The 15,243-nt window shown below is 64.7% G+C and overlaps 1 protein-coding gene across 1 annotated transcript in view; it reads left to right on the plus strand.

The window, feature by feature from the left end:
• SSPOP (SCO-spondin) overlaps window positions 1–15,243 on the plus strand; it is a 52,995-nt gene that overhangs the window by 27,580 nt on the left and 10,172 nt on the right. Inside the window, exons 53-82 of the mRNA XM_044947027.2 lie at window positions 85–210; window positions 334–425; window positions 1,317–1,490; window positions 1,817–1,981; window positions 2,225–2,477; window positions 3,599–3,645; window positions 3,816–3,986; window positions 4,273–4,404; window positions 4,608–4,753; window positions 5,152–5,246; window positions 5,787–5,839; window positions 6,053–6,259; window positions 6,346–6,516; window positions 6,677–6,756; window positions 7,737–7,906; window positions 8,433–8,479; window positions 8,592–8,783; window positions 8,876–9,046; window positions 9,351–9,554; window positions 9,819–9,915; window positions 10,019–10,218; window positions 10,548–10,714; window positions 11,269–11,429; window positions 11,684–11,907; window positions 12,458–12,499; window positions 12,654–12,809; window positions 13,308–13,517; window positions 13,687–13,854; window positions 14,701–14,832; window positions 14,930–15,176. Coding sequence (XP_044802962.2) covers window positions 85–210; window positions 334–425; window positions 1,317–1,490; window positions 1,817–1,981; window positions 2,225–2,477; window positions 3,599–3,645; window positions 3,816–3,986; window positions 4,273–4,404; window positions 4,608–4,753; window positions 5,152–5,246; window positions 5,787–5,839; window positions 6,053–6,259; window positions 6,346–6,516; window positions 6,677–6,756; window positions 7,737–7,906; window positions 8,433–8,479; window positions 8,592–8,783; window positions 8,876–9,046; window positions 9,351–9,554; window positions 9,819–9,915; window positions 10,019–10,218; window positions 10,548–10,714; window positions 11,269–11,429; window positions 11,684–11,907; window positions 12,458–12,499; window positions 12,654–12,809; window positions 13,308–13,517; window positions 13,687–13,854; window positions 14,701–14,832; window positions 14,930–15,176 — 4,500 coding nt within the window. The remainder of the gene's footprint in view (window positions 1–84; window positions 211–333; window positions 426–1,316; window positions 1,491–1,816; window positions 1,982–2,224; window positions 2,478–3,598; window positions 3,646–3,815; window positions 3,987–4,272; window positions 4,405–4,607; window positions 4,754–5,151; window positions 5,247–5,786; window positions 5,840–6,052; window positions 6,260–6,345; window positions 6,517–6,676; window positions 6,757–7,736; window positions 7,907–8,432; window positions 8,480–8,591; window positions 8,784–8,875; window positions 9,047–9,350; window positions 9,555–9,818; window positions 9,916–10,018; window positions 10,219–10,547; window positions 10,715–11,268; window positions 11,430–11,683; window positions 11,908–12,457; window positions 12,500–12,653; window positions 12,810–13,307; window positions 13,518–13,686; window positions 13,855–14,700; window positions 14,833–14,929; window positions 15,177–15,243) is intronic.

Raw genomic sequence — 15,243 nt, forward strand, 5'->3', positions numbered from 1 at the left:
GGGGGGGGGGAGCGGGGCGGGGTCAGGGGCCAGTCCCCGCCTTCCGGTCCTGACCTCCGCCCTCGGCCCTCCGCCACCCCCCAGCGTGTGTGAGAAGGGGGCCCTGCTGTGTGAACCAGGGGGCTGCCCCGTGCCCTGCGGCTGGTCAGCCTGGTCGTCCTGGGGTCCCTGCGACCGCTCCTGTGGCTCTGGCGTGAGGGCCCGGTTCAGGTGTGCAGGCAGAGGGGCGATGGAACCATAAGGGATGAGGCGGCACGGGGCGAGCGGAGGGCCTTGGGGTGGGGGGGCGAGGGGCGGGGTGGGGAGCGGTGCCCACGCTGCCTCTCTCCTCAGGTCCCCCTCCAACCCTCCGGCTGCGTTGGGGGGCGCCCCGTGTGAGGGCCAGAGGCAGGAGCTGCAGGCCTGCTACTCGGCGTGCGGAGCAGGTGGGTCCCCACCAGCCTCCGTCTTCCAGATCCTGCCAGGAGAGCGCGGCTGGGTCGAGCCTGCTGGTCACTCTGCTGGGTGGTCGGCGAAGCCCCCCCATTCAGGAGGCGCCCCCGGGAGGAGATGAAGGCCTGGGCAGGGGCGCAAGTGTCTGACAGCAGGATGGAGGCCTGAGGCTGGACCTGGGGGCGGGGGCAGGAAGAGAGGGCTAGTTCAGGACTTCCTGGAGCCCAAGACTGATGCCCTTGTTCCATGGCGGGGGGGGGGTGGGGTGGAGGGGGGCCCAGAGCCATCCCAGCGGAGGTCTGTGGGTCTTTTGTGAGCAGGCAACTGGGCAGGGTGAGAGCAGGGAAGTTGGGGTGCAGCTGGGGGCCCAGGGGATGTGGGTGCAGGTTCTGAGCAGGAGAAGGAAGGAGGGGCTGTTGGAGAATGGCAGCTGGCTGTCTGAGGGGTCTCTAGGATTTCCTCACTGAGGCTGAATGAAGGACCGTTGTTTAGAAGGCTCTGGAATAAAACGTGAGGATGGGTGTGGGCTTGTGGAGGTACCTTCCAGGCCCCCAGATAGAGGTGAGGGCCCAGTGAACCAGATTCAGTTCAGTTCAGTTCAGTTGCTAAGTCGTGTCCGACTTTTTGCAACGCCATGGATTGCAGCACGCCAGGCCTCCCTGTCCATCACTGACTCCCGGAGTTTACGCAAACCAGATTCAGCAGGAAGCTAAGCTCTGAGAGGGAGACCTGGGTCCACGTTTGGGGTCCCGCAGGGGCAGAGACCACGCCCTCCCTCACGAGCCCTTCTCTTGCCCCTGTAGCTTCTTGGACCTCACCCCGGTTGCCCCCAGCCACCCCCGCCTTGCAGGGCCCCATGCAGCCTCCCACCTTTTTCCTTGCAGAGGTGCTGGGCTGGACACCCTGGGCTCCCTGGTCCGCCTGCTCCCGGAGCTGTCTCGTCCCTGGAGGGGGCCCAGCCCTGCGCAGCCGTTCCCGGCTCTGCCCTGGCCCTGGGGACATGTCCTGCCCAGGAGAGTCCACCCAGGAGGAGCCCTGCAGCCCCCCTGTGTGCCTAGGTATGGCACCTTCTGGGGGCCCTCGGGTGGGGTGAGGCACAGATGAAGAGAAGAACACTTTGGGAAGGGTGGAGGCAAACCTGGCTGTTGCCCAGAAGCTTCTCTCTGGCCCCCAGTCATAGCCCCCCTGGAAGCCCAGCGGAGGATGCACAGGGTGGACCTGGCCTGAAGGCGTGTTGGGGGCAGCCCTGGAGGTGTGGATGTGGTGGGGGCTGAGGCTGCTGTTCAGACCCTGCAGACCTCCGGACCCCCCGCCCCCCACCCACCCTGGCCATCCCTCATCTCTGCCACGTCCCTGACCGTTGTTGGCTGTCTCTTCCTCCCAGGGCTGGGTGTCTGGGGTCAGTGGGCCGCCTGGTCCGCCTGCTCCGCCCCATGTAATGGGGGCGTCCAGACCCGAGGGCGCAGGTGCTCTGCCTCGGCTCCTGGGGACCCCGGGTGCCAGGGACCCCACAGCCAGACCAGGGACTGCAACACGCAGCCCTGCACAGGTGAATGTCCCCTTCCCGTTCTCCAGCCCGCTTCGACCAGCCGGCCCCCGGGGGGTGCTGACCTTCTCCCTACCCACCTTCGCTTGGCACTGACCTCTGCCTCCAGGAAAGGCTGTGCCTTGAGCTGACTTGGCCCTATTTCCTGTCTCCTTCAGCCCCCAGCTTCCCCCCCCACACACCCTCCCATCTCCCGGGCCCTTCGGTGTGCCCCCTGCCGAGACCTGCTCTGTCTTCCCTGTGCAGCCCAGTGCCCGGGCGACATGGTGTTCCGCTCAGCAGAGCAGTGCCGCTGGGAGGGGGGCCCATGCCCTGGGCTGTGCCTGGCGCGGGGCCCTGGGGTGGAGTGCACTGGCGTCTGCACCGCTGGCTGCGCCTGCCCTGCGGGCCTCTTCCTGCACAACAGCAGCTGCCTGCCTCCGAGTCAGTGCCCCTGCCAGCTGCGCGGGCAGCTCTATGCCCCTGGAGAAGTGGCCCGGCTGGACTCCTGCAGCAACTGGTGGGCATCAGGATCAGGGAGCGTGGAGTGGGGAGGCCCGTAGCCACGAGGTGGGTGGGCATGGACTCACACCAGCAGCGGGGGTGCTCAGCATGCCTCCATCCTGACGTGAAGCCCGGAAGGGCGGGCGTCTGTAGGAACTGTCCAGCTTGTTTACTTATGGGGAGACCGAGGCTCAATTGAGGGAGGCGATTTATGATGGAACTAGAGCCTAGAGTTGTTCTGGGAGTTGGTGCTGGACAGGGAGGCCTGGCATGTTGCAATCCATGGGGTCGCAAAGAATTGGACACGACTGAGCCACTGAACTGAACTGAGAGTCTAGAGTTAGGGGAGCAGGTCTACGTTCTCCTTCCAGTTGCCTCTGTTTCTCTTTTCTGAGTATAATTGACTTCCTGGGACCCACTTGATTTCTGCTCAGAAACCTTGAATCGCCCAACTCACAAAGCTGATACCAGGAATCCGCCAGCAGAGGGGGCACTAACCCCATTCCTTTTTTTGTTATTATTTTTCTTTATTCAGTTCATTTTAATCTTCCTTTTTACTTTCTATGTCCTGGTCCTCCCCCAATCCCCACCTTCATTCTTCCTCTCTCCCCTGCCCCTTTCTCGTTTTCCTTTCTAGATTTTTTTTTCTGAAATGTCAACATTTTTGAGGAGTGGGTTTTGAAACATTTACTGGAGAAAAACAAAAAGGAGGAAAACCTCAAAAGAGAAATCCAGGAGACTCAAACTAGTATCTACTCCTTCTGAGTAGCTCCTAACTGGCCTGGAAGAGTCACTCAAAACCATTTCTACAGTGTTTAATAAATATAAATGGAATAAAATTACAAAAAGGCAAATTCTTTTTATCAAGGCAATAAAACCATGGGACAGAGAGCAGCACGGTGCCTGGGGGTGTCAGGGAGCTCGTGGAGGGTGGAATTGGGGGAGGAGGCTGGGTGAGAATCCTTGGTCACTCACGAACTCCACGTGAGACGTAGGGCAACTTGCTTTACTTCCCAGACCCTCGGGTTCCTCTTCTGTGCGGTGGACACCGCATCCTGGCCTCTTCTCCCTGGGGGCAGGTACACAGGGGTGCAAGGGGAAGGCTGACTGTGGCCTCCTTGGGTCCTCTCTCTGCAGCACCTGTATCTCTGGTGAGATGGTGTGTGCCTCAGAGCCCTGCCCAGGTACCCCCATACTCGGGGCCAAGGAATTGGCAGTGGTTGGGTCTCAGGGATGCTGGTCCCTTAAGTAATCAACCTGGTGGTGTCGGGGGTGCCCTCAGGAAGTTGGGGTCCAGGGAGGACTTGACCTGTCTCACACATCCCATGTCTCTCCCCCACACCCACCCTGGCAGTGGCCTGTGGCTGGAGCCCCTGGACCCCGTGGAGTCTCTGCAGCCGCAGCTGTAACGTGGGCGTTCGGCGGCGCTTCCGGGCAGGCACGGCTCCCCCTGCTGCCTTCGGGGGGGCTGCGTGCCAGGGCCCCAACATGGAGGCTGAATTCTGCAGCCTGCGGCCATGCGGAGGTGAGAGCCGCGACTGGGGTCCTCAAACCTGGGGACTCCCTGCCCTGGATCCCGGGACAGGTGCAAGGGCCTGCCCAAGGAGATGGCACGAGGGTGTGGTTCCCCGGGAGCTCTAAGGGGTCCTCCCTGGAGGCCCTGTTCCAGGTGGTATCCTGGGGCCTCCTGAGGAGGGGTGAGGTGTCCGGAGGTGGGTGTGAGCCTGCTGGGGCCTGGGATCCGGCGGGTGGAGTGACCAGGGGCCTGGGTGTGATAGGCAGGACCTGTAGTGACCTGGGTGTCACCCCAGGTCCTGGTGGGGAGTGGGGCCCCTGGTCTCCATGCTCTGTGCCCTGTGGGGGCGGCTACCGGAATCGCACCCGAGGGAGCAGCGGGCCCAGCCCCGTGGACTTCTCTACCTGTGGTCTGCAGCCCTGTGTGGGTGAGGGCACCCACCTTCTCCTCCCTACACCTCCCAGAGCTCCGTCAACCCCTCCCTGTCCCCCCAGGAACTCCTATCCTGGAGCTTCCGGGGAACCCCATGACCTTCCCGGCCACACCTAGAGCTGATGCCTTCTCCCCGGGGGGAGACCCTGGGGGAGAATCGAACGTGCCTGGGCTGAGCTGTCCACCTGTGTCCTCCAGGGCCAGTGCCCGGTGTGTGTCCCCCGGGCAAGCAGTGGCTGGACTGTGCCCAGGGGCCTGCGTCCTGTGCAGAGCTCAGCGCTCCAAGAGGGGCTGACCAGCCCTGCCACCCTGGCTGCTACTGCCCTTCTGGGATGCTCCTGCTGGTGAGTGTCCCCTGCCTGGCCTCCTCAGGGCCTGGGCAGGGGCAAAGCCAAGAGTGTGGGGCGGGAGGCAGGGAGAGCCTGCAGGGTTGAGGACAGAGCGCTGAACTTGGGACACGTGGTTCTGCTCTGCCAGCTCCATGACCAGCACGTGACCCTGGGTGAGTGGCCATCAGGTCTTTTCTCCCAGAAATCGGGGGTCCATGACCCTCCCCATGGCCCTTGCACCTGATGGTGTGCATTTCCCCAATGCTGGAAATTGGGAAGAAATGGGTGTTTGGAAGGAGTATCCATGACATTTGAGGGTGGGCGCCTGCCAGGTGGGTGCTGAGCTCTGCTTTGGGGGAGCGTGGGCAGAACGCACTGGAAACCAGAAGGCAGTGGAGGGTTTTTGATTCCAGAACAACGTGTGCGTGCCCACCTGGGACTGCCCCTGCACCCATGGGGGACGCCTCCACCCCCCAGGCAGTGCTGTGCTTCGTCCATGTGAGAATTGGTGAGGCTCCCGCCCCCTGCAATTGCCCCGTGACCCCAAGGACCCTCTGTCTCTCCTCTGCATTGGGGGGTGGGGGAGTCTTGGCCTCCATGGGCCACAGAGACGCACCCTCTCACAGGCACAGTGTTCAGCAAGCCTGCGTGTGCCCCTCGCCTGCCCCCTCCTCATCAGTCTCCCTCTTCCCACCTGTCTCCGTCTGCTGGGGCTCTTCCCAGTCCCACTCATCTTGTGGAGTTTGTGGGCAATTCCTGGCCTCCCCTGGCCTGTGGCTGCATCCCTCCCACCAGCTTCACATGGCCAACTCCTCCCTGGGTCTTCACATCCCCTCTGTCTGTACCTTTGTAGAAGGACAGCAGTCACATTGTGTTGGGGTCACCCTAACGGCTCCATTCTAACTTGATCACCTCTGCAAAGACCCCCCTCTCCAAACAAGGTCACAATTCTGCAGTCACGCTCACATGTTAGGGCTCTGACATGTGAATTTGAGGGGACACATTCAGCCTGTAAGAGCTCCCCCACCATTTGCTGCTTCTCCACCAGCTCCTGTGTCTCTGGGCTCATCACTAACTGCACCTCCTGGCCCTGTGAGGAGGGTGAGAAGGGGGCCTCTCTTGACTTCACTCCCCCTGCCCCGCCAGAGTGGGTCTGTGCAGGGGTGGGAGGGAGGTAGCACTGGGGAGGAAAGCCTTTGGGAGAGGGGGGCAGGGAAGGGGCGGCCTGTCCTGTGCACCCTGCCCCTCGCCCTTTGGGCCCCTTTGGCCTTCCATTGCTCTGTCCTCTCTGCCTCTCCCTGCTGCGCACCCCAGGTCAGCCAACGTGGTCACCCTGGACCCCATGGAGTGAGTGCTCGGCCTCTTGTGGCCCAGCCCGGCGCCATAGACACCGCTTCTGCACTGGGCCCCCCAGTGGGGCGCCGTCCAGTATGGCCCCACCACTCCTGCTGTCCTCGGTGCCCCCTCTTTGCCCAGGCCCTGAGGCAGAGGAGGAGCCCTGCCTCCTGCCAGAGTGTGACCGTGAGTCCTGTGGAGCCCAGACGTGCCCACCACCTTGCCCCAGTCAAGCGCAGCCCCTCGCCACTGCTTCCTCTTCTGTTCTCCAGGAGCTGGAGGCTGGGGCCCTTGGGGACCCTGGTCCAGCTGTAGCCGGAGCTGTGGAGGGGGTCTCCGGAGCCGGAGTCGAGCCTGTGATCAGCCCCCACCCCAGGGCCTGGGGGATTACTGCGAGGGGCCTCGGGCCCAGGGGGCGGCCTGCCAGGCTCTGCCATGCCCAGGTACCTGCCAGGGACGGCGATGGGGGTCAAGGAGGAGAGGTGGGAAAGCTGTGGGGGGCATTCTGGGGAGGCGAGCAGGGAGGTGGAGGGGCGTGAGATTGAACCGCACAGCTGTCAACCCACCCGGGTGCCCTCCTCCCCCCACCCCCCTACTCCGCAGTGACCAACTGCACCGCCATCGAAGGGGCGGAGTACAGCGCCTGTGGCCCTCCCTGCCCTCGCTCCTGCGATGACCTCGTGGTGAGTCTGGGCTCCTGACGGTCACATTGCCGGGCGGCAGGTGTGGCTCCTCTGACCTGGGGCCGTCCGCGGTTGGAGGGAAGGAAAGGGGTCAGCGCCCAGCCGGCCTGGCTCCTGATTCTAGAGAGCAGCGGGAGTGAGCCTCATCCAGTAGCCCTTGTCGTCCTTACACAGCATATACGTTTCTCGGTTGACACGTTTTATGATAGAAACAGCAGGAACGCACAGGAAAAGGGCAGTCCTTTTGATGGATCATCCATCCGAAGCCCCCCCGCCCAGGCACGTTGGTGCGCAGACCTTGACCCTGTGCGCGCGTGAGTGCGCACGCGCCTGCCGGGGCGAGGGGCCAGTCCAGGACCATGGAGAGGGACCCAGGCCGGCTGCCGCTGGGGGTGGGCGCGGTCCAGTGGCGCCTGCGCAGTGGCGAGGAAGCGGCCCCGAGTCGAAAGATGCTGGAGCAAACAGCTAGGGCGAAGGGACGGCGCTTTGAGAAGCCTTGCTTGGGCCTGTCCAAGGGGGACGGGAGGCTCCACACGGAGGCGGGAGGACCAGGACACGGTGTCTGGTCCCGACCTCTCCCAGGGAGTCCCGGCGCTTTCCCAAACGCCCGCCGCTCCCGCCAGCTTTCCGGTCCCCGGCTCCCTCCGTCCTAGATCTGCCTTGGTCCCCACTCAACCCTCTACGGGGCCCAACGTCTGGAGGATACTCCATTCAGGGAAGCTCCTCGCAGGCTGTCCCTTCTCCACTCTCCTCCCCTGGAGGAGAAACTCCAGTGGAAACGCGGCATAAACTGTGTTTAAAGACAGCTATGACCTGGAGCATCACACTTCCTCCCCTCTGCGCCCCTCTCCGCCGCACCCCCCCCACCCCCGCAGCCTCCTTCACTTCATCGTGGCTCCCGGCGACCCCCTCCATTCCGCAGCAGTTCCCTTGGGCCCCCGGCTTTCCACTGACCCGGGCCCTCTCTTCCTGTCCCCCAGCACTGCGTTTGGCACTGCCAGCCCGGCTGTTACTGCCCCCCAGGCCAGGTGCTGAGTGCTGACGGCACCGTCTGCGTGCAGCCCGGTCACTGCAGCTGCCTGGACCTGCTGACTGGGGAACGGCACCGTCCAGGAGCCCAGCTGGCCAAGCCTGACGGCTGCAACTACTGGTGAGGGCCGGTGGGGGCGGGGGGGGGGGGCGGCGTGCAGGCAGGATGCCACGGGTGAGGGCAGGGCTAGTCCACTCCGTGTCTCACACACCCGAGCTTTCCCGGTCTCAGCTGATGCACACTAGGCTCCCACAAGCCCTGAGAAGATGCAGCAGGTACCCTAATCCCTGGTCTGACAGGTGGGGAAACTGAGGCAGCCAGCTCTGGGGATCTGAGACTTTGAAGAGCTAGGCTTGTGCTTTGAGGGGACAGGGGGTGGCGGTGTGGTGTTTCCTCCTGCTGTCTGGCTTCCTTCAGCCGCAGACGACCTGTGGTCACTTCCCCATAGGACTGAGTCCGCAGGACCCCTGAGCATGCCTGGAGTGGGTCAGGGAGCAGGGACTAGAGGTGCTGGAGAGTGGGGAGGGTGACTGAGACCTCAGAGGCTGGAGGTGGGGGAAAGGGGAAGGGGAGGCAGACGGGGAGGGGTGTGTGTGGAGGGCACGGTGCGAACGAGCTGCCCTCTCTGTCTGCGTGCCCCGCCCAGCACCTGCTCCGAGGGCCAGCTCACTTGCACAGACCTGCCTTGCCCAGGTATGTACCCTGCTCAGAGCGAGGTGAGAAAAAGCAGTGTCCTGGGGCGCAGGGAGGGCTGGGACCGGGGGAGGGATGGCTGTACCCCAGGGCTCACCATTCACCCCCACAGTGCCTGGAGCCTGGTGCCTGTGGTCAGAGTGGACAGCGTGCTCCCAGCCCTGCCAGGAACAGACGAGGACCCGCTCCAGGGCCTGCAGCTGCCCGGCTCCACAGCATGGCGGGGCCCCGTGCCCCGGGGAGGCAGGGGAGGCGGGGGCCCAGCATCAGAGGGAGACCTGCGCCAGACCCCCCGAGTGCCCAGGTGAGACGCCCCACCAGGCGGCACTAATCCCAGTGGGCTGGGACCTCTCGGGCCTCCCAAGGCAAAGGGATGCTTTTGTATTTTTGCCACAGTGGATGGAGCCTGGAGCCCGTGGGGACTGTGGTCTCCCTGTGACGTGTGCCTGGGGCAGTCCCATCGCAGCCGAGCGTGTAGCTGGCCCCCCACCTCTGAGGGAGGCCGGCCCTGCCCTGGGGGCCACAGGCAGAGTCGCCCCTGCCAGGGCAATTCCACTCAGTGCACGGGTGAGGACTTCTGCAGAGATGGCGGGTAGTGGTGGTGGCTTGTTAGGCTAGGGAGATGCTACCTCTGACCTTTGATCCCCTGCATCTGACTCGCCCCCCCACCCCCCTCCCACCACCACATATACACATGCAGGCCACTTTCTTTGAGGGAGCGCACTTAGGGCACTCACCCCATGGAACTGGGCAAGTGAAGGTCCTAGCAGGTGGTAGGCATGGCGGGAGGGCTGGTCACCCAACTCTCAGGATAACCCCCCCCAGGGTGGACCCCCCCAAACCCACCCTTTCTGCTTCCCTCCTGCTGCAGACTGTGTGGGTGGCCAGGATCTTCTCCCCTGTGGGCAGCCCTGCCCCCGCTCCTGCGAGGACCTGTCCCCTGGGGTCGAGTGCCAGCCAGACTCAACGGGCTGCCAGCAGCCCCGCTGTGGGTGCCCCCCTGGCCAGCTGTCCCAGGACGGCCTTTGCGTGCCCCCCGCCCAGTGCCGCTGCCAGTACCAGCCTGGAGCCATGGGTCAGTGCCTCCCCCAGCCCGCCCCTGAGCACAGCAGTGCCCTCCCGCCTGGCCCCTACACCTTTGCCCACGGGGGCCAGCCTGGGACTGTGGGACAGGAATGGGCAACTCCCACGTCCCGGGGCTGGTGCCCGTTGGGGCTTCTGTGTCCTCCGCCCTCCAGGACCTGGGTCCCCATGGGTGGAGACAGCGGGGTAGAGCCCTGAGCAGGGTTGGTGATTGGCTGAGCCGTCTGAAGCACCCGCCCCCTTCCTGTGCCCTCAGGGATCCCTGAGAACCAGAGCCGCTCCGCGGGGTCTGGGCTCAGCTCCTGGGAGAGCCTGCAGCCCGGTGAGGTGGTGACGGGGCCGTGTGACAACTGGTGAGCCAAGAGCGTCAGGGAGGTGTGGGCTGCCAGCTGGGCAGGAGGGCCCTGGGGGAAGCGGGCAGGGCCCTGTTTTCTAACACCCCACCCTTGTCCCCAGCACCTGCGTGGCAGGCATCCTTCAGTGCCAGGAGGTGCCCGCCTGCTCAGGGCCGGGGCTGTGGGGCTCCTGGGGCCCCTGGGAGGACTGCAGCGTCTCCTGTGGTGGAGGGGAGCAGCTGCGCTCCCGCCGTTGCCCGCGCCCCCCCTGCCCCGGGCCTGCCCGCCAGAGCCGCACCTGCCGCACCCAGGTCTGCAGAGGTGAGCCCTGGCCCGGACTCTGTCACTCCTGATCCCCATCCTGGCCTTTGACTCTGACTCATGGGTTGCCTTTTGACCTCTCCCACCCCATTGCCACATGCCACCCCTCACCCAGGCCAGTGGTGGGCAAACAGAAGAGGAGGCAGGTGGATTGGGGGGCAGGGGAGACAGTAGGAGCGGGCGTGACCCAGGGCCCGGCCCAGGGAGGGTGTGGTCCGCAGGACTCCGGGGGGACACAGGAGGGAATGGGCACTGGGGGGAGCGGAGGTGGGCACAGGAGGCTGTGAGGGCGGTGTAGTGCGGGTGCTCACTTGGGGGGTTCCCTTCAGAGGCAGGCTGCCCGGCCGGGCGTCTGTACCGCGAATGTCAGCCCAGTGAAGGGTGCCCCTTCTCCTGCGCCCACGTCACCGGGCAGGTGGGCTGCTTCTCCGCTGGCTGCGAGGAGGGCTGTCACTGCCCCGAGGGCACCTTCCTGCACCGCTCAGCCTGTGTCCAGGTTAGGACTCCCCCTGCCAGCAGCCCAGGGCCCTCCCCTCCCCCGTCAGCTCTCACCTCTGCAGACCCTGTGGCCTCTGGATGGCCTCTAAGTGTCCTGACTTAGAGCTGGTGGCCCTGAGCCCTGGGCAGGGGAAGAGACACACCGAGTCAGGGGACAGTTCCCAGCAGAGCTAGACTCAAACGCAGGCGTCCCTGTTCCTGGCTCAGGCCCTTTCCGCCTCCCTCGCTCTCCTCTCGTGGGTCCCATCCTGTAAATGGCCTCTGTTGACCCTGCCATGTCCTGGCTAAGTGCTCTGATCAGGAAGGTGCCTGGCCAGCTCTGGTCAAGCCATAGCCTTACATTGCTCATGGTCAGCTCCCTGACGCAGGTACACAGTCCCACTTGCTATTGGAAGTGGTGTCTTAGGACCCGGAGCTGTCAGGAGCATCTTTCCTACCTGTCTCCTTCTCCCCATCCCGCTTCCAAGGATGTCCATGGGGGTGGGGTGGGGTAGGACTGGCCCCTGGCAGGTGGCTCCAGCCTGTGTCTCTGCACTTTCTCCCCCATCCCAGGAGTGCCCCTGTGTGCTCACCGCCTGGTGGCTGCAGGGGTTAGGAGCTGCCAGTGCTGACCCAGGGGCTCACCTGTCTGTTCTGGGAGAAAACGGTCAGCCTCTTGGGCCTGGCGATGAGTTGGGCTCGGGTCAGAGCCTCCGTACAGGCTGTCACAACTGGTGAGGGTGTGAGAGATTTGGGGTGGGGGGAATTTGAGGGGGATGATGAGAGTGTAGGGGATTTGGGGCTGGGATTTGAGGGTTAGGGGGTGAGAGGATGTGTCGAGGGGCCCTGGGCGGCCCTGCACCCCTTCCTCCATCCCCCGCCCCAGCCTAGCTCTGTCTCCTCGCCCTTAGGGGCTGATGTGTCTGCCTGCACCCCTTTCTCCTGGGGTCCGAGCTGCCGGCCCCTCATCCTCACACCCTCTCCCCAGCTCCTGTGCACACGGGAAGCTGTCCTGCTCCATGGGGGCCTGCTCCAAGGCTGCTGGTGGCTTCGGCCCCTGGGGTCCGTGGAGCCCCTGCTCCCGCTCCTGTGGCAGGCTGGGCACCCGCACCCGCAGCCGCCAGTGTGTGCGCCCCACGCCCGCTCCTGGTGGCCAGGGCTGCCACGGGCCCCGCTGGGACCTCGAGTACTGCCCCAGCCCGGAGTGCCCAGGTGAGGGAAGGGGGGCGGGGTGGGAGGCGTCTGGCTGGCCCTTTGTCCCTTCCTGTCTGTCCATCCCTGTCCCCACTCTGGGTCTAGCTCAGTGTTTCTCTTCTGCTCAGATACATTCAACCAAATTTCTGGAACTCTTGCCGAATGTGTGTGGGGGGTTGGGTAGGAGAGTGAGGACCCTGACCTTGGAGTCCAGGGGCTCAGATAACCCATTTCAGCATGGGGGGTGTGCCCTGTAGGAGAATGCGTGTGCTCGGGAAAACGAGGGAGGTTGAGAATTCTCCTAGGAAGGCTTCCTGGAGGAGGTGGCATCTGAGGGGCTCTGAGGGATGGAGAGGACTCAGACGGTGTTGGAGGAAGGGATGCCAGGAATCAGGCATGGCCTGAGTAAAGGCCTTGCTACTGTGAGCAAGTGCTGTGCTTGGGGCCTGGGGTGTCTGGGCTGAACCAGAGAGAGACAGGTTTGGGGAACTTGACCACCAGCCCTGGGGCTTGGGCCTCGTGCACTTCTGCCTGGGAAACACTTCTGAACAGGTTTCCTTTGGCACAGGGGCTGCAGGGTCCACGGTGGAGCCAGCGACAGGCCTTCCAGGTATCAGACTCCCCAGGTTCCCACCCCGATTCCCTGCACCCCTCCCCTTGGGGAAGAGCAAGCCCCGGGCCTCCTCCCTCCCCAGCCCTGCTTCGAGCTCAGGAGCCCAGGAGCCCAGGGCTGACTCCTTGGGGGTCTCCTCTCCCCACCCAAGGCGGCTGGGGCCTGTGGTCCCCGTGGTCCCCCTGCTCTGGCACCTGCACAGACCCGGCTCACCCCGCTTGGCGCAGCCGCAGCCGCCTCTGTCTGGCGAACTGCACTGGGGGTGCCGCTTCCCAGGAGCGCCCCTGCAACCTGCCCTCCTGCACAGGTGCGCCTTCCGGTCCTGACCTCTGACGCTGCCCCGGGTCTGGACCCTGAACCTCCCCTCTAACGCGTCATTCTAACCCCAGCCAACGTCCAGCCCCAAGCCCCACATCTAATACTCCTTGTGCAAATACGGAGTTCTCAACCTGACCCTGGGCCTTCTTTGTGAACCCCAACAGCTGTTGGAGAGCCCTGCCACCTTCCACCCATCCTCACTCATGTGGGTACCAAATACTCCCCCCTAAAAAAGGTCCCATCCAATCCCTCAGCCACCCTGGGAGTCTGGGACTACTGTCTCCCCACCCTGTGCCACTGTCACCCCGAGAGAGGGGAAACCGAGGCTCGGTTGCCAAAGCCACACGACAGTCAGGGTCAGATCTGAAAGGGGGGCAGGATGGGGCATAGCCAGCCCCCGCTGAGGAGGTTGGCACTTGAGCTGGGGCGGGGAGGGTGGGGGTCAGGGGGCTGGCTGCAGCTCAGCGGCCTCCTGTCCCGTCCGCAGAGTTGCCCCTGTGCCCGGGCCCCGGCTGCGTGGCCGGGAACTGTTCCTGGACCGCCTGGGCCCCGTGGGAGCCGTGCTCCCGCAGCTGTGGGGTGGGCCAGCAGCGCCGCCTGCGGGCCTACCACCCCCCAGGGCCCGGCGGACACTGGTGCCCCGACGTGCTTACAGCCTACCAGGAACGCCGCTTCTGCAACCTGCGAGCTTGCCCAGGTGCGGTGGGCGGTGAGCGCCCAGCCAGACTGCCCTTCCTTAGCATCAGTGCCCCACCCCACCCCGGGCCCTTCCATCTCGAGTGGGACCTCGCCCCAGGCTCGGGGGACACTTTGGGGGTCCCTGCCTGAGCCAGACCCCTGGTGCAGCCCTTCTCTGGCCCATTCAGTACCCGGAGGCTGGTCACGCTGGAGCCCCTGGTCCTGGTGCGACCGGAGCTGCGGAGGGGGTCGGTCCCTGAGGAGCCGCAGCTGCTCGAGCCCCCCACCCAAGAACGGCGGTGCCCCCTGTGTTGGGGAGAGGCACCACGCACGGCTCTGCAATCCTGCGCCCTGTGGTACGGCAGTGGTGACAGCCCTCCTGCCCTTGCTCCCTGCGAAGCTCTCCCCACCCCCTCCTCTAATTTCACCCCCCACATCGCTGTGCAATGTGGATGGGGGGCAGGCTGCTACCTCATCGGCCAGTGAAGGAAACCAAGCCCCGCAAGGGCAGATGGTGGTGGGGCCTGGGCTTTGGGCAAGGACTCCCAGTGGCCAGGGCTGAGCTGCCCAATCCGCCCCCACTGCCCACCCCCACCTGGGACTAGAGCTCATCCTCTCAGCTGTGACCCCCCCGCTTCAGTTCCTGGAACCACCCGGTCAAGAGTTTCAGGGGGTTTGAGGATAACAGTCTTGAGATACCTGGTGCCTTGGAGGTCCACTGAGCCAGCCAGGTTGTCACCCCCGTCACCCACTCCGAGCTCCAGCTCCTTCTGAAGTTGGTTCTTCCAAGCTCACTGACCCTATGGACCCTGTACTCTAAGGCCCACCACCTCTATTAGGACCACCCCCCGCACTGATCACCCCCCCATCCCTTCCATCCTTCTCTGGATGAACACAAAGGAGCCACATAGGTGAGAATGCTGGCTTTTAGACGCACGCATTCAGTCCACCTCACAAACACTTCTCAGGAGCAGGCTAGGTGCTGCGCACTCACAGTGAGAGGAACTGACTGTCCCTCAGTGTGTCACTAGGACCCCCAGGGTCTCCCCAGGACCCCAGGCTTCCCTGGGCACCAGCCTGGGGGAGGGGAGAGACTGGTCATATGGCTTCATGGAGGTCAGGGTGGCCCCCATGGGGCAGGGGGAGGGTTCCCGAGTCCCAGGGCTCAGGGCCTCTTGACTCTGGTCTTCCTGTCTGCCCAGAGGAGGGCTGCCCTGCAGGCATGGAGGTGGTCAGCTGTGCCAACCGCTGCCCCCACCGCTGCTCAGACCTCCAGGAGGGGATTGTGTGTCAGGAGGACCAGGCCTGCCAGCAGGGCTGCCGCTGTCCCGAGGGTAGGTGCTCCCTTTGGGCACGGCGGGGCAGCTCAGCGGGAAGGCAGAGGGGGGCCCTGGGGCGTGGGCATCAGCTCTGGAGGGCCGCCCCCCGCAGGGTCCCTGGAGCAGGACGGCGGCTGCGTGCCCCTCGGGCACTGTGAGTGCACGGATGCCCAGGGCCACAGCTGGGCCCCGGGGAGCCAGTTCCAGGAGGCCTGCAACAACTGCACGTGCCGGGCAGGGCAGCTCTCCTGCACGGCCCAGCCCTGCCCGCCTCCTGCCCACTGCGCCTGGAGCCGCTGGTCAGCATGGAGTCCCTGCAGCCACTCGTGCGGGCCCGCAGGGCAGCAGAGCCGCTTCCGGTACGGGGAAGGGCCGGGCCTGTGTCACCTCGCTCCACCGGGGCCTCCCGCAGCCTGGACGCTGCCT

The sequence above is a fragment of the Bubalus bubalis genome, chromosome 8, assembly GCF_019923935.1.
Source record: "Bubalus bubalis isolate 160015118507 breed Murrah chromosome 8, NDDB_SH_1, whole genome shotgun sequence".
Classification (NCBI taxonomy): domain Eukaryota; kingdom Metazoa; phylum Chordata; class Mammalia; order Artiodactyla; family Bovidae; genus Bubalus; species Bubalus bubalis.